A 22251-nucleotide genomic window follows, 5' to 3' on the forward strand; every position below is an offset into this window, starting at 1 on the left:
ACGAAAATGCACTCGGCCAGAGAAAACCGAACGCGCACCGAAGGGTGCCGCGCGGTGGACGGGGCAACACGAGAAAAACGCATGCGCTCTGGCTGGCTCTGGCAGCCCGCGGGTAGGGGAGCGAGAACAAAAAATTGCAGAGGCTCAATGTGTCCTCGCAATTAAATGTCGAAGTAGAAAAAATAAATAAGAATGTAGTTACCTTGGCTGGCTTTAGTGTCTTCACTGGATACTTTAGTGTAGGTGAAAAAAAAAATGATATTTTTTTAAGTGACATGACGGCACGAATGAACCACCACAACTCTTCGTCTCATCGGGCCTCGCTGCGGGCTTTGTCAACTTGTCTGATAGTGTGTTTATTTGTATGGCCCTATGTATGGCCCTATGTACGACTTTGGAAAAGTTAATGAACCTTTGGAGTCAAATACTTATGGGAACATAATTTTCAATTGCAGTTCCCCAATTGAGAATCTAAAGCACAAGTTTGGAAATGTTAATGCACCTTTCACATCAAAAGTTTATGAGAACATTATACCCATAAGGTTTCGGGATTGACATCCAGGCGCTCTGTAGATTCCATGATAGAGAGTAGATTCCGCAGCCTCCGCGAGATGCCGCGGCGAGCGCGTTCGTCATCAAAACGCCCTTGAAACTATGTGCTCCGGTGGGGCTGCTTGCGTTATGTGACTCCCGGTGCATAGGTGTTGCTTCGAAATCTAATTTTCGCGGTGAAATGGCTTTTCGAGCGTGAAAAAGGCGTTTTGGACAAAATTCAGAATGATTTCTGGCGTCGGGAGTTGCTTTGGTCGGTGGTGCATGGACAGCACGAAAAAATTTCGGGGGGGGGGGGGGGGGGGGGGGGCTGAGGCCCCATAAGCCCCCCCAGCTACGCCCCTGCTCGTACTGACTACTGCGTCGCCGCTTCCGGAGTCCTGGCTTGGAATCGTACTGTCGAGTCTGCAGAGTACCCAAGGACAATGTCGGCTCGCATGTTATGGGCAGCATGTGGACATTTCGTCGGCACGGCCAGTGTTGCATGTACTACCTTGTTCACCAAGCATGCGTTAATGTTAGACCGTGTCACATGTTTCGCCGGAATTGTAGTGATTTAAGGTTGGGGGGGATGTGGGGATGCGCGACTCTCCCGCGTCCCCTGATATGTTGTTTTCTCTCATAGCTCCCGTCTCCTGTAATCCGGCTTCGCCGTGTGGCCTTACTGCCGCAGTCGGTGTGCTTGCAGGGTAGTATGAAACATGGCACGAGTGTTGCTCTGCTAACACCACCTAACGGCGGCGTTACTTGGATGCAAAAAGGAGAAGGCTCTTCCTCTTTGGCTCGGGGTTGGGAAGCGGCACGGACGTTCTGCGCGTGCGTGCCGATCCATGCTTTTGCGAGACTGTCTCGCGAGGCCTACCCCAATGAACGAACACGATCGTTCGAAAGCGCAACCGTTCGCGTGAGCGTACATGCGAACGACCAGGCGTTGGTGTCCAGCATGGGGCGAACGTGTTCGCTTGTTATCTGGTCGCAGTGAGACGGACTTCCGCGATTTGTTGCGTGACCATCGGCATATTTTGTGGATAGCAGCTCGGCTAGCAGGCATTAGTGTATGAAAGGTACAATAAATGCTCTTGTGATTGTTTGCACTACTGTGTTGTCGTTCCTTTGCCCCAAGAGCATGGGTGAGAACCCCACATGCTTCAACGTGCCTTCAAAACTCGAGATTATGCAACCTCGAATACTACATGCACAGGAAGGAAATGTACATGATGCCATGTGATTTCTGCATGCCCACTCTTTGCCCACACGGGAGATTACCTCTAAAATGGGGCACGCGAGCTCTGTATGTGCTCAGCTGTGCTCACAGCTATGCACTATCACTGCCGCACTAAATAATATGCCTTCCAACCTGCCCCTCATTTCCCTCCCATTGCTACACCCCCGCCCGCTGAGCACGCTCGACTCTGCTACTGCAAGCTTGCTCCCCCCTTCCATATCCCGTGCTTTCACGGGAAGATGGTGCTCATCAAGCCACCATTCTTCTTGGCTCACCATTGCATGATTTCACGTGCACCAAAAGCATACAGGCCACGAGGAGTGATAGGATCTTGTCGCACTTCGACTTTATATGGAACATGACAATGCTGTGCTTCAATGGTGGCTTGGTCACGCGGTGCATAATTTGAGAGGTACGCTCCCGAGCAGCTGCTTGTAATTTAGCCATTGGACCATCTGTGTCAGCAGAAGTTTTCATTTACTGTCTTGGTTTTGCTTCGCAGCAGCACTGAAATTTTGTTATATTGAAATTATGTATAAACACGCTTTGTTATATTGAGGTTCTAAATAAATGGTTTCTTGTGGAAAAGAAATCATAAAAAGTTAAAACTCCTGAGGCCCAGAGTAAATTTAGGTTCTCGGATTTTTGTTACACATTGAGAAATGCATTTTTTCGGTGCATAGGTGAAAAGTGTTATGCAGTTTTGCTGTCTGATGCATTGTTTAGACTTAGCACAATGTCCAATATATTGGACACTGGGCCTCTAGGAGGTCTTTTTCTGTCAACAGTCGGAATGGTGTAGTTGGGGCCAGTAACTGAAACAAAGGTTTTTGAAAAAAAAAAAATCTTTTGTTTGCGGCTGCTACAAATATAAAAGCACAAACCAACAATGTTAAACAAGATTGAACCTTATGAATCTCTTTCAATAGGAGGAGTGAGCTTTCTCAAAGCGACATCGCTCCTTTGTGATGCAATAGAAAAGTTGACACTTCGTGCAAGAAAAACTTGGTTTTCATGCTGCAACCTTCCATTGTGCTGTGAGCAGCATTCGGAACTTTAGATAGTTGTGGAAAATGACCGATTGTTTTTGATCGAACTTGAAGAGGAGGCGGCGGAGCCTGCTTTTTGGGTGGCTGCCACTATGAATCCCTTTTGTCTGTGGGAATTTGCAGTGCTTCAGTGATCAGAGCCTCTCTCATAGAGACACGAAAATCCAAAAACTGGAATATGTTCCTGTGTCGTTCTTACTGGTGGCGCATATCCCGTCTGTGCGGTAACCACGAGTTGCTTAAGGTCATGTCCGTCAAGCGCTAAAAGCACCTTATGGTCCATTTCGTGGGCATAAGATGTTGGCCATAAGGCCTTCATTTGGTAAAAGCGGATCATGCGATTGGCCATGTCGACAACTCCCATATTCTTCTTGTACAAACATAAAATACTTGGCCTGGAAAGATTCATGTGCTTTACTCCTTGCTGGACCACCTTCGAACATGTGTGATCAAGATGCTTTCCGAGAAGAGATGACATCAGTGATGTGGCTTTCTCATCATACCATCTAACAATAACTTTTTGTGCATCATCTCTCAACACCATCTCTGATGTTCCTCGTCCATTAGCTTTAAGCTCACTTTCGCTAGACAGATTCACACCTTTTGGAATTTGATTCTTCTTCGCTGGTCTGGTACCAGATGTGTCCTTGACTGCCAATTTATCAAGTAACAGACCAGCCGTGTAGTACTTGTCAAAAAAAAGAGGTGCACTTTCCAGGAGTGAGATTGGTTGCAAGCCTGAGCACTGCTGACTCTCCAGTTCCAGAACTTCCTATGTATAAATTGGACTTCATTCCTTTCAAAATCCAAAATAAGGCCACTTGGCATTGCGAGCACAAAATTTTTTAGGCCATCAAGGTTGGGTTTTCGAGGCTCGTACTGTCTCAACTGTGTTGAGACAGTTCGAAATTCTAGGTAATTGCAGACAAATATCTGTAATTTGTTAAGTAGTCCGAACAGAACATGTGCATACTGTCATAATTTTGTTGTCATTGAGACCCAATGTCCAATATATTGCACATTGCGAAATACATCCCGCACTCGTGAAAATTACCGAATTCGTAGCTCAAATACGCATTTCTCTGTGTTCCTCGAGTTCTTACCAACCCAAACCAAGGCCTAACTATGCTTTCATCATCATCATCTTCATCATCAGCCTGGTTACGCTCACTGCAGAGCAAAGGCCTCTCCCATACTTCAACTACCCCGGTCAGATTGTTGTATTCATATAGGAGATTGTGGCCAAGTACTGCACCAGGGTGGCCAATCCTGCTCTGGTGAGGAAGTGCGTTACCGGTTCTGGTCATCGGCATCAGGCCGCACTCCAGGCCTATTTATGCAACTTTATCAACATGCGGATTTTTTTTGATCCGGTGGAAAATTGCGCGGCACCAGGATTCGAACCGCGGTCCTCTTGCACGTGAGGCAGATGCTCTACCTCTACGCCACCGCTGCACCCTTACTATGCTTTATCCCACGAAAAAAAAAAAAAAAAAAAAAAATTCATTTACTTCTTAGCGGCAGCCGTAAAAGGCACTCGCACTCTGACCCGCCATTGTCAACTTTCCTGGAAATGTGGGAAACAGAGCGACTTTGACCGTATAGTCAATATATGACAGGACGGGTCCTAGTAGCAGCCAGAAAAGCCATCTCTGAGGAAAAATCTGTTTCGATAGCCGTGGCCCGCTGTGTTCGGTTGTCCAATATATTGGACAAATCTTCCATTGATGGGCCTCAGGAGGTTATATTGAAGTTTGTTATATTGAGGTTTAACCGTACACATAATTTGGCTGCCGCATATCAGGAATACAAGCTATGACCCACGACACAGAGAATATGCTGATGTTTATTGAGAAAAGGTTTTGTACTATTACACTCAATTGAAAAAAACATCCTCACAATTTTCCCTCAACCTTTAAAGCCCCCTTTGTACTACGTGGCAGTTATCACAGAGTATGTTCAATGACAATAAGGAATTTTTTTTTTGTTTCCAGTTCCACAAATATATTAGTCCTGTTTATTTCCACCTTAAAGGGATTGTGTGATCACTGCAATATTGCAAAGCAAGAAAGCACATGGCATAAAGGCACTGTCTAAAAAAATCAACAGGTATGCCCTGTATGAAAGTTCGCACTCTTGAATATGTGTATTATATGATGTCACAGGTGTCCTGTAATGTAGAAGTCACTATTTCTGATGTTGGTGCCTACATCGGAAGGTATGTATCCAGTAGCCCAGATTCTAAAAAAAGTGAAAGTAATGTCATTTGACTTTCAGCCTTCAGGTACTTCCCCCCCCCCCTCCCCCATTCTCATATCATATACAACTCTGTCACCTCCAAATGAGGAGTTGCTACAGCTGTTCAAAGCAGCCTTAAACTCGGCAAGAGTAAAAGGAAGGTTGTAGGGTTCATTGTTTCCACCTTTACGATTCAATGGCTTTCTTTCGGCTGCAGCGTTACGTTTAAGGAAGGACTCGTAGTAGTGGGCTGAACTGGATACATTTTCAAAGTGGATGCCAAGGGCGTCAGCCTGGTCTACCAAACTTTCTCCTTGATCATTCACCAAAGGAAGTGGATTCGATTGCCGGCCAAATAATTTTCTCAATCTCTTCCACACTTTAGCCTCATCCGCATAAGAATTGATTACTGAAAGGAAACTTTCCCAGCTTTCCCTGCGTGCTCGATGTCGTATGCGCTGCCCTTTTGATTTCATTTGTCTAAAATTCGTTTAAGTTTTCTGTCGTTAGCAAATGACACAACAGGCTCCAAGCTTTAGTTTGATTTCTCTGTGCATTTCTACATGCGTCATTCCACCAAGGAATTCATTTCTTGGTTGCAGAGCCATGTGTCTGCTGTATACAGTTTATCGCCGCATCAATTATGACAGCAATAACGAATGAGACAGCATCATTTATACTTAGGTTATCAATACAATTGAGATATGTATGCAAGTTCCCCATATCGTTCTCAGTCTGCAGTCTCTAGCTTCCACTGAGGCGGATAAGGATTATTTCCCAATTGTTCTGCCGTACTTAGAATGATAGAATAGTGATCCCTTCCATATGATTTTTTGATCACTAACCATAAGAAATGTGGTAGAAGTGAAGGAGAACCAATTGCTAAGTCTATTGCAGAGTATGCGTTGTGTTTAGCACTGTAGAAGGTAGGCTCTGTCTTATTGAAGAGACAGGTTCCCGTCTACAGTAGGAAATTTTCAATGAGGCGACCTCTGGCATCACACCGCGAGACACCCCAAAGCATATTGTGGGCTTTAAAATTGCCGAGCACCATGTAGGGATCAGGCAGTTGAAAGATCAAGTTTTCAAAAAACAAACCTATTCAGCGTGTTACCTGGTGGGATATATAACGAGCACAGTGTTACGAGCCTACTAAGTGATATTGCACAGATTACAACAGCCTGAAGAGGAATCTGTAATGTCACCAATTCACAGGCGATTGACTAATCAAATTATAGCAACACCTACTGATGACGTGAGAGCACCATCACAATCTTTTCTAAATGTTACGAACTGTTTAAGAAAATTATTATGTGACAATTTCAAATGTGTTTCTTGCACACAGAGAACCTTTGGCTGGAAGTGACAGATGAGTTCTTTGACATCATCTAGGTTATTGACAAGACCTCTGAAGTTCCATTGTAAAATTTGTACAGCCATATTAATTAAAAGGAAAATGAATTCTCTGAGAACAAAACAAGATGTTTAACTCAAACATTTTGTTTTTGTGGTCCAATGACTCGATATTTTTCTTTTTTGGAACGCTCAAGTGAGCCACACTGCTCCCTCTGTGCCAGAGGAGCAGAGGGGCCCCAGGAGAGGTAGCTATCCCCTCTTGCAAGGCGCTGTTTGCCCTTTCCCAGGGTACATGGGCCTCATATACTTAGGGGCTGTTTTTCATACCTTCTTATACATTGACTCTATGGGGTACAAGGTGGTGCTGAAAAGCAGCCCTCATTATTAGGCATGTCCCAAAAATCGGGCGTCTGAAAAATCGGTCGTTGATTGTGCACTGGCAACTCCCGACACAGCTTCAAAGACAATTTGTTATGATTCCTCTCTTTTACTTGAGCTAGCATTAGGGCAACTTTCGTTCCCTTTCAATAAAATGAGTTTATTTTCCCAGATAGAAGCCCAAATTTCCCGAGTTTTCCCTTAGTAGTGCCAGACTATTAAAAATCGATGAGAATTCCCAGTGTTCCCAGTTTGTAGACACCGAGATGCTATCCGTCAACTGCATTTTTGCACCCAGCCCGAGGGGTGCTTTAGGACCCCCTTTAAACACGAAATACAAAGAAAATTTAGACTAGACAAAAAAAGCAATGTTTAAGATAATGTACATAAAGAAGAGCTTCCATGCAATACTGCCATTTTTGATACAAGTAGGAGCATCACGAAAAGCTCACAAGAACAGCTGTTCATAATACTGACACTCAAAAAGGAAAGGGGGGAGGGGGACGACAGAGAACACACCAGCGCCATTACTCCTCAACATGACCTCAGAAATCTCTGAGGCCATGTTGCTCTGTAGAGTAGATACTGCAGCTGCAATGGAGTGCCACGACGAGCCCTTTCCCCGTGCAAGACACTCAGACTACCGCTTGCTCCGATCAGTCTCTGGGTCTCCAGGCGTGGCTGCACGTGATATATTTAGTTGCTGTTTAAAAGGGCCCTCACTAGGTCTGGCCATTTTGAGCTGATAAGAGCAGAGCGTATAATGTGTGATAGCGATTGTGTCTGCAAAGTATTACATCGCTACATGCCGTGGAAAGATCTGAAATTTCAAACCGAACACCATTCTCCCTTCTCCTTGTGACCTCCACGCTCTAAGCTGGAGGATGACGTACATGTGCTAGTGCGCCTACATACACGTGTTTGTGCTGCGACGTCGCTCATGGTGACACGTGACTTCGAGATTTATTCAAAGCAACATCTGTTATTTGTGTAATATGTTGTTTGAATAGGTGAATTAAAGCTTAGAGAAATAATAAAACACACAAACTAAATGTGTGCATGATATTGTTTTACTTTGCAGCGCAGCAGATGTACTTCCGTTTCATCTGCTTGTTCCCATGTCATGCAGTCGCGTGTGCAGACACCAAAACTGTCATTTTTTACCATGTTGCAGCACAGGATCATGCTCTGTAATCTGCATGTGCTTGCCTCAGTATTCGTGTAGCACTGACTTATACTGCTAGTCGGGTGTCCTCGTCCACAGTGAGCGAAATCATGCGCGATGTAAAAAAGTGAGGGGAAAAAAAAAAGAAATTAAGGCGGGGCCCATGACGTATGCGTCATGCAATCCACAAGGTCCAGTATGGGAGAACACAGGGAAAGAATTCCGCTCGTAGAGGCTAGACGGGGCAAGTGGAGAGAGTGCCTTGCCAGGCAGTGGAGGTCACCCCCAAAAATCATGGGTTCACGGCACTGAAATATTTCTATCTTGGCTATTAATGAGCCAATTTGAATAATTTTTGCAGCAGAATGCTCCCTAGAGGACATGTAACAACTTCCAGTGTATAACCGAAGTTTGCTGTGTGGCCTGGTGAGGGGCCCTTTAAAGGCTGCAAACAAAAATCTATACATGTGCCAGCTTTGCCAGAGTTGGTTCAGTGGTACAGTAGAACTTCGCCAATAGGTTCCCGTTATGTACGCTTTCCCAGCAACAGTGTTCGCAATCAAGAACACAAAAAATGACTCAATAAAGTTAAGCTCATTTTTTAGCCTTCATGCATTTCCTGAAAACACGATTTTCGGCACCAATGTTCAGCTCGTTGCCAAACTGCGATCGTATGCTACGTTTTCTGGCAGCCAGATCCCATGTAAACAAGAAAATGTGTGAGGCGCGCGCGATCGAGAACAGTATATAGCTGCCTGCCAAGACAGCCTCACCACAATACTCTACCGCCCATTTCACATGAAAGCGCCGGCGCCCACTCAGTTTTTCATTTCGGTACCAGCAAATCCCTGGGGTCGCCGCACAGGGCATTCACAGGTGTGATGAGTCCCTTCGCTTATCTGTTTCACGGTGCGTGGTGGCGTCGGAAGCGTAGCGCACGCTCGGACATTGCACCATGCAAGTTGTGCAAGAGCAACACTTAACAAGTGTAATGAAAAAAAAAAATGAAAGAAGAACCTAATTACCTGCAAGCAAGCGTGATGAAGAGCACTATTACCCTTGCTGTCTTGAACAAGGATGTCTGCATTCAGCTCCAATAAGGCCTCTAAAAATTGGACAAAATAAATTCCAATTGATACTTGTGAAACAAACGAAGTCTATCAGAAGATTTATGCTAAATGCTCTCATTGACCACAACAATAAAGGCAAATGGCCTTCCACTCATCTTTGAATCTCAACATTTCAGCTTTAGGGTAATAAGAGAGGCTCGGCAGATGACATTTGTACCAAGCAACATCCGCCAACAAGATGCATCAGAAGAAGACGTACACGTGATACAGCCATACAAGTGATATCATAAGAAGCCAACAAATACTGACACCAAAGACAACATAGGGGAAATTACTTGTGCTTAATAAATGAAATAATGAGATTATAAAGAAATGAAAAATGAAAGTGGATGACTAATAAAAATTGGGCCCCTCGGTTAACCCCCTTTCTTCTTGTTTAGCCATACAAGTGACTATTCCTTTGGAAGGTGTGTATTGCACCTTCTAGTTTCCAGCACAATTATGTGCCATGTACCACATGACCCAGCAAGCGACTTGCTGGGCTATGTGGTACATGTGTTCCAATGGGTCCAAACAAACAGCCACAATATGTTTTATCAAGAGGCACTCTAACGATGGTTCCTGTTAAGACTAAGTCATATGCTTGAAACCTTGGTACATATCAGATTGAAATTAGCAGCTTTCTGCAATGACAGCAGAACAAAAATCATTAGACAGTGAAGACTAAAGACCCGAATATGACAACAAAGCTAACCACATTCTTACTACTACTCCTTGTTTCTCCATGCTCCTCTTGCATAAACAAAAAGAGTGATGCAGCCAACATTAACATGCCATGCAATTGTAAGACACAGACGGCTGCGGTGTACAGTGCAAAGCGAGACACTCCAGAGTAGCAACTCTACTCTTCAGTGTACCCGGGTAATACTGAAAGTGCACCAGCGGCGTTCAAGACTTTTGTACGGCGGTAAAATCTTAATGGTGTCATGCTCTCTGATAGTCCCAAATCAAGCCTGTGTGTCCTACTCTCCTCTCCACCCTACTCAAGTGTTTTGCATTCCGTGCATATAGGGGGAGAATCAGTAGCATGTCTTTTCATGTCATATTTGCTGGTGCTGTTTCTTTGTTCCAACATGTGCATATACTAGCCTGGTAGCCTGCCTACTACTAGCCTGCCTCACTGCCCTTCTGCCATGCTTCCTTATTGTGTGATAGTATATACTGTTAGTTTTTCCATATATGTATTACCCATTACAGAATACTTTACGTGTGCATATTACTCTTTATGAAATACTGGGATACCAGAGGCGTTTATGTGAATGGCCGTGTTGATGGTGCCATCTTATGGTGCACAGTTTAACTGGAGAATACACATAGCTATTATTGCAGTGACCTACCATACTATACATTGACATGATTGTCAACATGCCATCAATTATTACTTGCCTTCAATGAGGACACCTATTTAACACAAGAATTTTTCATAACACAGTGTTTTACAAAAGATGTCACTACCAGCACTGCAATGGCTACCCATGTATGAAGCAACTTGGCACTTTACTAAATGCAGCACATTTACGGACAAGCTAACACTATTTTCTGACCGTTTGACCATGATTACACCAAGGCAAGCTTCTTTCCCTAACGCCTTCTGCTCTGCACTGCAACTTAAGGTAGGGAAAGTGCAGCCACCTATGGACTTGCAGCTCCCATGGGCAGCAGCCATCATGAGTGGCGTTTGACCCCTACAGTCAGCGGCATTGATGTCAGCACCTTCCTTGACCAGGGTCTGCAGGCACAATACGCTGTCGTCGCATGCAGCCGCATGGAGTGCAGTCCTGGAAACATCATTACAGAGAGAGGGACTGATGATGAGCAAGAATTGACAAGGCAACAAGCATTTTTTTAAAACAAATAAATAAACGAAAAATGTGCATGGCTGACTTAGACAAGCTTTCATTACCTTCATTATTTTATTTCCTGCATGAACATGTAGAAATCTTACAGGAGGAAATCAATCTTTCTTGATTTACTTGTAAATAAATACAAGCATAGGGTATTTATTCAGAAGGAGGTGCCATTGCACATGGCTGATAGGGGACCTACTGTTAGAAATTAAGTGGACATATATACAAAAAAGGCAAAAACACAGTGTTACGTAACATAGAGGAAGACTACAGCATGGGAACCGACAGAGACAAAGGAGGCACACAAACTACACAGACACTTTGTCTGTGTACTTTGTTTGACTCCTTTGTCTTTGTCAGTTCCGCTGGTATCCCGTGCTATAGCCTTCCGTTACAGAACTAGTTTTGACAACAGAAACAGCAATATACATGAGTAATATACACCCTACAACTATAAACACAGTGAACATTGTAATACAGAAAAAAAATGCATAACAACATATCTACATACAATCACCAATAGAGCAATAAGATTATGTTTGAGAAATCAACTTATGGCAGTGCTGCTAACTTTTCGTTTGACACAGCAGTGGTAAGGCTCGATGAGGCCTGCACTCAATAGTACAAATAGTACAAATAGTACAAAGCATGTGACGCCCCCTCGGGCATAATCTTCATTGGCCCGCCAGGCTCAGTCAGGCAACATTGCTCACCGTACAAATAAACACCGGCGAGCACAGCTGCCCGGGGTCAGTCACTGTTCATCACCACCACACTGCGGAGTGTCCATCTAATGGAGGGTGCCTCGAGCCCTCCCTTGTTCATGAACCCAGGCGGATCGTGACACTGGCGACGAGTACCCACGGATCGTCCCATGCCACCGCGAGCGGCGAAACACCGCCCCCCGTTGCTGCAGCCACGCAGCATGTTATGACGCTGGGTGAACTGCTCGCCATACTGTGCTCGCATTTCAACCCAGCACCGTCCACATTAATGGAGCGTTTCCACTTCAACAACCGGAGCTGCCGGGAAGGAGAGACCCTCGGGCAGTTCGTTGCTGTGCTATGAGGGTTAGTGAGTGTCTGCATTTTCGGGAACAAGCTGGACTGGCTGCTCCAGGACCGTTTCATCTGCAGCACCAACAACCTCGCCATGCAGACGCGACTCCTGCAGCTTCCCGACCCCTCGCTGCACGAAGCCGTGAAGGCAGCGCTGGCAATGGAAGCTGCTGCCAAGGACGCCGGCGAGATTGCCCAGACGACTGGCTCACCGTCGGCGGAAGCAGCGGTCAACAGGTTGGTGACAAAGGGCAGTATCTGCGGTCTCTGTGGTGGCGCCCACTCCCCCTCACAGTGCCAGTTCTCTCAAGCACAATGCTTCACGTGCGGGAAAACTGGGCACCCGGCATGGGCATGCCAAAGGGGGTGGACGAACAGCAAACAGCAGCAGCTGCCTGGTTCAAGGCCAGGTACAACTCAAGCCCGCGGCCAGGATAGCCATCGCAAGGGTAAGCGGCGGGGGCGTGCGGCTCAAGTTCTTCCGTGGCCAGGCCCCACGTCGTGGCCGAGGACCCGCCGATTTTCGACGTGGCACACAGGCTTTGTACAGTCATCTGTGCCGCCATACATGCTGACCATCGAAATCTGCTGGCACCCCATTTCCATGGAGCTGGACACAGGGGGCCAGCGTGTCAGTAATGTCCAGGAAACTCTTCAAGCATACTTTTCCCGGCGTGTCCATCAAGGCTTTGGGCGTGATGCTGCGCAGCTACTCCGGGCAGCTCTCTCAGGTCCAGGGTCAGGCACAGGTCAGCGTTCGCTTTGGCGACAGGGAGGCAACCTTTCCCCTCTACTTAACCAAGGGGTCATCGCCGACGCTGCTGGGCTGAAACTGGATTCATGCACTGGGCGTTCATCTGCCAGAGTACCAAGAAGCCAGCCTGCACGTGGTGAAAGACGTCGCCAGGCTCCTGACCAAGTTAAAGTCCCTGTTCCAGCCAGGGGTGGGCACATTCACCGGCACGACGGCTGGCATCTATTTACCTGAGGGAGCCCGGCCACGTTTTTTCAAGCCTCGCCCACTGCCATTTGACCTGAAGTATGGGGTCACCCAGGAGCTGCAACGGTTACAGCGAGAGGGTATCCTGGTGCCCGTCAAGATGTCTGGATGAGCCGCTCCCATCGTACCAGTCCTCAAGTGAGATGGCAGTGTCAGGATCTGCGGGGATTTCAAGGTTACCATTAACCCCGTTGCTACCTTCGAGAAGTTCCCGTTGGCCTGGATTGAAGATCTCTGGTCAACGTTGGCCGGTGGACTGAAGGTCACCAAGCTCGACCTCAGAGATGCTTACCAGCAGCTGGTGCTCCAGGATGCCTCCCGGAAGTATGTCACAATATCAACAACTTTGGGGCTCTTCCAGTACACGCGCTTACCGTTTGGCGTGGCCTCAGCCCCGGCCATATTTCAGAGGGAGATGGACAACCTCTTCAGGGGCATGAGGCACGTGGCAGTGTATTTGGATGACATCCTGGTTACATGCAGCGACGACAGGGACCACCTGTAGAACCTGCACAACGTCCTGCAGGATGTCTACCAAGTTGACATTTCCAAATTCCCCGAGTTTTCCAGGTTTTCTCTGAGTGCCCTTGCGAAATTCCCTGAGTGATGCAGAACTATGTTTTATGTCAAGACGGGCTGGAACCATATCGCCCGATGCTGTCACTCTTTAGTAAGCATATCAAAAAATTTTTTTTAAAAGAACCTACTTAATCCAATTTGAATACTAAGGAGTAGTGTTTATCTTATTCAAAAAATAATAGAAGGGAGAGTTTAGTAAGATGCACAGCAAATAAAATGTCTTCGAAAGAAATTGCAAATTGAGTCAGACATTCTCAAATACAAAAAAAAGGAGATGCATACAGAAGCAAATATTTTCAAATATGAGCTATTTATACCAAATGATTGCAAGCTCAGTGGTATGAGGCCCGAATTTTGCCACAATTGAGAGTCTTTCTCAACATCTCGTAAGTCAACCTCAGCTGTCCTGACATACTCTCAGCCTGCGCACGACGCCTCAGTGTTGTGTTTCACTGCTTTAAAGAGTTTATTTTGGTTTGTATGAGGGACACCTGCATCTCGGCATCAGCCAAGAGTGTTTTTTGAGCTCAGGCTCCTTCAAAGAAGCGCTCGCATACTTCATTCCCCGTCCATTCATCAATGTGTTGGTCCTTTCTGTCCTTGTGCTCCTTTTGTCACGCGTTCGCACTACGGACCATTTGAAGCATACTCTTGGTCAGTTCACAGTCAACGTCCAATTTTTCGGACCCCCTAGGAGCCGCGAAAACTTCCGAAAAATCAGGCAGTCCGAAAAAATAAATGCGTCTTTTACTGCTCTTAAGGGCTCAAATTGACACAGGCACGTCTGGAAAAGCTCTGAATGCCTGTCAGTACACTTATCAGGCATAGCGGTGCTCCTATTGTGACAGGAGAGGGGGGGGTGCACGCGTGTAAAATTAAGGAATACATACTGTGTCCCGTGACAACTGCCCCTTCCTACGCTTAAGCTTCACCGCAATACTTCTGCTAATGCTTCACCGCGTCACACAACTGTACTGAGGCGAAACTAACTTTTAGGAACCAGCATTATTGGCGGCGAGGAGTTACGGAGTCGCCATCTATCGGAAGCGCCTCGCTGGCGTAGTATGAGAGATCACGCGGCGCGCTCCTCATAGGTTTTGCTGTCAGCGCTCACTGAAAACACCACGCGCGAGCTCTCCCGGACATTTCTGTAAGTACTTTCGAAACGAGAGAAGTTTTTTACTGTCCAAATAATAATCTTGGGCAAACTGAAAGCACACAATCGTTTACAGACGCTATCTCTTTACCAAATACGTGAACGCCACTGAGCGCGGTAGCCGCGATGGGGCCTCCCGAACCGGCTTCTTGCGTGAAAGGTAGGTAAACGCTGAGAGCAAACTATTTGAAATATGTTCTTATAGTGTTTGTATAACTAAATGGAGCATAATAGAACGAAGCCTCAATGCAGCGATCGCGCAGATTCGCAGCGACCGACTGCGCGTCTGCATGCTTGTCCGCGCACTGTTTCGCTTTCTCCGCGCGCGTGTTTTCGCACCATGCCATGAGCGTTAGGCCGCAGAATATGAGCATTTGACAGTATACAAGCAACCATTGTTGCGTGGGCGCTATCAGAGCTGTTCAAAAATAATTTCATTGTAGAGAATTCTGTGATGTGCTGTCGCGACGATTGAATCTTTTTTTCTTGTAAATTCTTTGACCTTTCAATATTATTTCTTGAGTTGCGTCGCACTGTACGTTTATCGGTGCTCTCAACATGCAATTTCCCACTGCTCCTTTTTTGTAATCCAGTGCATTAATTCATGACACAAACATGACCATATGCCATGCTTTTTTTAAATGTGCTTCTTACCGCTGCCTTTTCACTCCACTGAACTTGCCAGTATCTATAGCATCGACAAATTCATAGATCACACCGTCATGACATTAGTCGGGCAGCGGGCTCGGGCGAGCGTCTGAGTGCGCGTTTTCAGAACATCGCAGACCGGGCGCCATAGTGGAAATCTTCCTCGCGTCTGTGCTTGCTGCATACACGAGTTGTAGCCGACGACTGTTTGCGGGTTTTATGTTTCGCGAACCAAGCTTCACGCAGCTTCTTGTCCTGCGGACGTGTGAATAAGGCTGACACCGGCCTCCGTTACGTGCGTCCGGCCCTGCGGCACCGAGCGGTAGCCTATTACGTTGCGAGCCTTCAAAGGCAGCCACTACCTATTGTAGTGCTTTCAAGCGTTGTAAAGGAGACACTCGAAGCGGGAAAATTTCGTCACTAAATGAGGACCGCAGCGTACGAGCTCGCTTCGGCGTTCCCGAAGCAGCAGACGCGGCCGCTATGTCCACGTGATCCCTCCTAGCACGTCACGCCGACGGTGGCGCCAGCTTTTCCAGTGGTGGAGCTCGAGGCCAATAGAATGTGCCGTGTTTTCCAAGCTTCGAAGCCAAAATTATTGCTGACAGCGAAGAAATGAAGAAACACGGCACCGAATGGCAAGAAGCTTAATGGCGAACGCCGAAGCAGCTAGGCGTAGCATTGCCACAGTGGTCGCTACGGCTGCTAGCGGATCTGCGTGCGATTGCGCCGGTTCGAGGCGGCGAGGTAATCAAAATGGCAGCGGTGGTGGCTTTGATTAATGCCGTTTTGGACCTGTGGTCATGCAGAATGTCCGGAAAATCGGACAGTAAAGAGTTCTTGCGTCCGAAATTTCAGACGTTCTGATACATTGACTCTACGGGGTACGTGGTGGTGCCGCGAAGCCGTCCAAATTATTGAGAATCCGGAAAGTCGGTCGTTGACTCTACACTGGCAACTCCTCCAGCCAACGAGAGGGCGTCAAAGACGATTCGTTACGATGCATGTTACTTGAGCCAGCATTGCCGCGACTTTCGACCCTTTCAATAAAATTACAGCTAATTTTCCCTGATAGAGGCACGAATTCCCCGAGTTTTCCCTGAGTATTTCCCGACTACTAAAAATCCCTGAGAATTCCCGGTTGGTAGACACCCTGGCCCTGGCACGACTGCAGGACGCCGGTCTTAAGCTCAAGCTGGGACATGTAATTTCCCAGGCTGGCCTAGCCCCGGCTCCCTGCAAAGTTGTTGCTGTGCGCAAGGCGCCTAAGCCTCAGAACACGAAGGAGCTTCAGAGCTACCTCGGCCTTATCAACTTCTACAGGAGTTTTCTGCCGAACCTGTCGGAACATCTACAGCCGCTTTATCTTCTGCTTCGAGATGGTCAGCAATGGGTCTGGAAGAAGGAGCAAGACTGGGCCTTCCAGCGCAGCAAGGAGCTAATCATCAAAGGCTGCAGTGCTGGTGCACTTCGATCCTGCCAAGCCGGTCGTCCTTACCGCAGATGCATCGCTGTATGGCGTGGTAGCCGTCCTGGCGCACCGGGACGAGGATGGCCAGTAACGCCCTGTGTCGTTTGCTTCTCGTCGGCTTCATGCTGCACAGCGACGCTACAGCCAGCCGGACAAGGAAGGCTTGACCCTCATGTTCGGTGTCGAATGCTTCCACCGGTATCTGTGGGGCCGGAAGTTCGAGGCGGTCACGGACCACAAGTCGCTGTTGGGGCTGCTGGGGCCTGACAAGGCAGTTCCCGTGCAAGCATCACCTCGAGTGGTATGCTGGGCCTTGAGGCTGGCAGCTTACAGTTACCAGCTGGCTTACCGTCCGGGAAAGGACCTGGGACCTGCTGATGCCCTGAGCCGCCTGCCCCTGCCAGAGGTGCCTGATGCTGTTCCAGAACCAGCTGAAGTGTTCATGCTGAAGCATGCGTAGCCGGGGGTGCTCTCCAAATTTGTGGTATCGCAAGTGACCAGCCGGGGCCCAGTCCTGCCTCAGGTGGTCAAGGCGGTGTCTCGTGGGGAGGAATTGGTTCAGCAGCCCTATAGCCACTAGGCCGCTGAGCTGAGCTTGCAGCAGGGCTGCCTACTGTGGGGTTCCAGGGTAGTGATCCGACAGTCTCCAGTCCAGGGTCCTGCAGTTGCCACACGCAGGTCATCCTGGTGTGGAAAAGACCAAGATGGTGGCCTGGTCCCCTGGTCTGGACCAGGACATTGCTCACATGGTGCAGAGCTGCCAAATCTGCCAGGAGCATCAGCAGGCCTAACGTCATGTGGAAATCACCTCCCGGCCGTTCCCACAGAGACCCTGGTCCCGCCTACATGTGGATTTTGGGGGACCTTTCAAGGGCCATTACTTTCTCGTGGTGGTGGACGCCTTTTCGAAGTGGGTGGAGGTTCTACCTGTCACCACAATCAGCAGGCACGACCATTGCAGCGCTACGACAGGTCTTCGCCGCCCAGGGGTTGCCGGACTTCAACGTGTCTGACAATGGTCCTGCTTTTGCCAGTAGAGTACCTGGCCTGGCTGACGAAGAGCGGAATCTGCTGGATGATGGTTCCGCCGTACCGCCCTGCTTCAAATGGTGCAGCCGAGCGCGTGGTGCAAACCATCAAGGACAAGCTCAAGAAGAGCCAGACTGGGGATTTCCGGACGCAGATTGCCCGAATACTGTTCCAGTATCGGACCGCCCCCCACAATGTCACTGGCTGTGCCCTCTGTGAGCTCCTGCTGGGTCGGATGGTCAAGACACCCTTGGATGTCTTGCATCTGGACCTCCGATCCACAGTGTTCTTGAAGCAGCTGAAGCAGAAGCTGGCTGCTGACCGAGGGTGCCATTCCAGGCCTTTTCTGGAGTTGGGAGCTCCAGTTTTTGCCAGGAACTTTCGTCCTGGCCCACCCTGGTCCACCGGACAGGTGGTGTCTCCTGCCAGCGCCTCGTCATTGTTCGTCCGCATGTCAGATGGGGCCATGTGGCACAGACATGTCAACCATGTCAGGCCTCGCCTCGGGACCTGGCCAGCACCCTCGACTGCCACTTCCGAGTTCCAGCCCACCAGGAGGACTAGCAGCAGCACCAGTTGCTTCCAGCGGAGCACCGCCCACCTCGGAGGCGGCTAGCTTTGCCAGTGGTGCAGCGCCCGTTGGGCCGGTATCAAGCCCATCACCACTCACAAGGCCAACCACTGCAGGTCCTCCGGATGGAGCAAGGCTGTCTCAAACAGCACCCGGCATTGCCACACCCGACCCGTCAACGCCGGTGCCTAAGCGGAGTACTCGACGGCGGAGGCAACCGGACCGTTACTCGCCTGGGTAGCAGGCACCATCGACCCAGCTAGGATGGAGGCAAAGCCTTGTACATTGAACTTAGAAGTTGTTTGTTGGCGACAAACAAACTAGGGGTAACGGGTTGTAGCAAGCATGTGACGCCCCCTCGGGCATAATTTTCGTTGGCCCACCAGGCTCAGTCGGGCAACGTTGGTCACCGCACCAATAAACACCGGCGAGCACAGCTGCTCGGGGTCAGTCATCGTTCATCACCACCACGCTCCGGAGCGTCCGTCTAACGGAGGGTGTCTCGAGCCCTCCCTTGTTTACGAACCCGGGCGGATCATGACAGAACCGTGTGGAGATATTTATACAGATAGTGAGGAACTACTAAAAAAAAAAAAAACGAAAAAGAAAAGTGGTGAGCAGAGCAAATACAGAAATGCTGCTTACCTTTGCTTTTTGTCCCGTAATTGCACTAACTTCTTCCCAAAATGATTGAGCAACAATTCTATACAAAACTCACTTCCATGGAATCTGTTAATGAGAAGACAGGAAAAGAAAAACACAAAGTTCATGAGTGACTGTTAACAGTTCTTAGATCTATGACACACTTGTACAAATAGCTATAGTGAGCAATGGAGTGAAATCTAACCTTCAAACGGGACCATTCTGGCCACAACAGAATATATTTCTCTGCTAATTAAAAAAAAGAAAAGCGATCTCCGCTGCAAAGGCTTTCCTCATAACACTGCTGGCATTGCCATCATCATCATCATCAAAAACATTTATTGGCCTGTGCAAGATCTTTTATTATTGACCCTCAGGGTTTTCTTGGACGCTCTTGAGTAGGTTTAGCATGGGTAGGGCCCTTCGTCCAGGGCTCCCACGGCCTCAGCTGCCCTGCATGCTCGCTGCACAAGACCAATTTGGTCCTCACAGTGGTCGCTAGCCAGCAGAGCCTCCCATTGCTCTGCACTTGGATTTATCAGTTTGGGTACTGCTGTTATAAGTTGGCATTCCCATGTGGTGTGATACAAGGTGGGCTTTTGACCGCACCCCGGGCATTTAGCTGCATATCTGGTGGGGTATTTTACTCAGTAGGTTTAAGTAGGGGAAAGTTCCTGTCTGGAGCTGCCTCCAATCAGTGGCCTCTGCCCCCGTGAGTAATATACATGGAGGAGGATATCGTATCCTGGTTCCCCTGTAGTGTACCAATAAAGCCAAGCATTCATTTGAAACAGACAGTAGACTTTCGAGTGTGGATTTTTCGGGTGATCGGATTGCAAACCCTCGAGTTACCTTGTCCGCCTCTTCTTTTCCCGCTATTCCTGCATGTCCTGGCGCCCACAGTATATTGTGTTGGATCAGCTGTGGATGTGTTGTGTGGTGCGTTATGCCGCCTGTCGTCTCGAGGAGTACACAGAGTGCGCGGTGGCTTATTCTATCGTTCGGAAAATGCCAGCAGGCATCTTGAGAATCCGTTAAAATTGTCAGAGATTTGCCTGTTCTGAAGCCCTCCGCTGCTGCTACAGCAACAGCTAGCTCCTCAGCTCGAGTTACGGTGCTTTGGCTTGTTGAGCCGCTTGCGATTTCATGATGGTTTGTGTTGATGACCGTGGCTACTCTGCGTCCTTGTTTAGCATCTTGGGTGGCTGAGTCTACGCACACTACATCATTTTTGGTGGAGTATGTGCGTTGGATGTAATCTGCACGTGCTGCCCGCTGGCCTTCTTGCAAGTTCGGGTCTGTGTTCTTCAGTACTGGGTTCACTCTGAGCTGCCTGTGAATTTCCTCTGGTATGATAGCTGTTGTTGCCATTCTCTTAATTTGTTCAGTATAGCCAGGGCGTTTGAGGAGCGCTCGGCCTGTTGGTTTTTGCAGGAATCTTTCTTTTTGTGCCTGGAGCTGAGCTTCCCAATGTTCTTGGAACGTATTGTGCACACTCAAGGCGAGGAGTTTCTGTGTAGGCATACTGATTGGTAGTTTCAGTGCCATCTTGTATGCATTCAGAATGATTACTTTTGCTTGTTTCTCTTCATGGACATTAAGCCATTGGTTAGTAGACTATACATGACTCTGCTGATGACTAGTTTCAATGTGTCCTGTTCCCGCAGTCCTGCCCGATGAATGGCGATTCTCTTAATTCTGGGAAGTTGTAGAGTTGTATTTTTGAGAAGCGTCTGGGTGTGGTTGCTTTATTGGTTAGATTGGAGCCACATCGCCAGCACTCTGATGTTCTTCTCGGGTATCTCCTGGCCCTTGAGGTACACGTTGAGGCGGAGACTTCTGTCCGTGTGTACCATCCTATTTAATTTTTGTCTCCATACTGAGCACCTCGGATTTCTCCGCTGAGCGTCGCAGGCCTCTTTCTTTAGTATACTGTACGACGCAGTTGGCATCTTCTTGTAGTTTTACTTCCTATACTCCCAGGGAGGGAGCCCTCGGTGATCCAAATGGTAATGTCATTAGCGTTGTTGCATGTCTGATGTCTGGAATGTTCTCTAATTTTTTTGGCAAGTTCGATCATGGCTATGTTAAAGAGCAACAGTGAGATTACTGATCCCAGGGGTGTGCCCTTATTGGGCACTTGGAAAATATTTGTGCAGGCATCGTTTATGCCTATTGTAGCTGTTCTGTCTGAGAGGAATGCTTTTACATAGCTGTGGATGCGTTTGCCTCAGTTCAGGTTGTCTAGTTCAGTGAGGATGGCTTCATGGCTGACATTGTCAAAAGCCCCCTTGATGTCTAGGGCCATGACAGTGCGTTCCCCTCGGGTTTTGAGTTCTTGAGGACTTCTTCCTTAAGTTGGAGGAGCACATCTTGTGTAGAGAGTTTTGCCCGTAAACCAAACATAGTGTATGGGTACAAATCACTCTCTTCCATGTAGTTTTGGAGTCTGGGTTAGGATGCATCCATATGGCTTACCAAGGCCAGATGTCAGTGATATCGGTCTGAGATTCTCAACCTGGACCTTATTGCCTAGTTGCCAGAGGCATAGACTTTGTCTGTGTACCTCTGATATGTCTGCTATCTATTCTATGTGTTTTATGCAATGGTTTCGAAGCCTCTGTGAGGATTTGACACCATTCTTTGAGGGTGGTTATGCTGCCAAGTTGTTCCTCACTTTCTGCTCGAAAAGCAGTTCAGTTGGTCATCTTGGCTTGTCCAATTTGTCTTCTTGTGACTCCTGCAGCTACTTTCGTGTGCAGTATGCAGTGGTCGCTTCCTAGGCTCTCGTAGATTTAGCGAGGTGATGTTGTCCCCTCCTTTAATAAATGTTAGGTCAGGGCTTCTGTCCTTATTTACACTGTTGTCGATTTGCATAGGCGTGGCTGGGTCTGTGAGCAGTTCAAAGTACAGGTCCTCTACTGCCTGTATGATCATTTTACTTCTTGCATCTGTGTGCGAATAGCCCCAGCTTGTGTCACGGGCATTGAGGCTTCCTATTATGATTAAAGGGTTGCTTTTGGACAGCTTGAATGCTCCTTGGAAGAGCTAGACGAATTGTGGCCTTTTTGCCTTGGGCGGCAGTACAGATTGACCACAAAAATGCTACTCTTAGCCTTGCATTTTGCTTTCTTTGTTCCAATTTCTACTACAACAT

General features: G+C 47.8%; 1 protein-coding gene across 3 annotated transcripts in view; it reads right to left on the reverse strand.

Moving 5' to 3' along the window:
• LOC142571690 (uncharacterized) overlaps nt 1-22251 on the reverse strand; it is a 145932-nt gene that overhangs the window by 35476 nt on the left and 88205 nt on the right. For all 3 annotated transcript variants that reach the window (XM_075680224.1, XM_075680223.1, XM_075680225.1), the window contains 3 exons: nt 19098-19181; nt 10726-10871; nt 8989-9068 (listed from right to left, as the gene is read on the reverse strand). In XM_075680224.1, coding sequence (XP_075536339.1) covers nt 8989-9068; nt 10726-10871; nt 19098-19181 — 310 coding nt within the window. The remainder of the gene's footprint in view (nt 1-8988; nt 9069-10725; nt 10872-19097; nt 19182-22251) is intronic.

This window comes from Dermacentor variabilis, chromosome 2 (assembly GCF_050947875.1).
Source record: "Dermacentor variabilis isolate Ectoservices chromosome 2, ASM5094787v1, whole genome shotgun sequence".
NCBI classification, from domain to species: Eukaryota; Metazoa; Arthropoda; class Arachnida; order Ixodida; family Ixodidae; genus Dermacentor; species Dermacentor variabilis.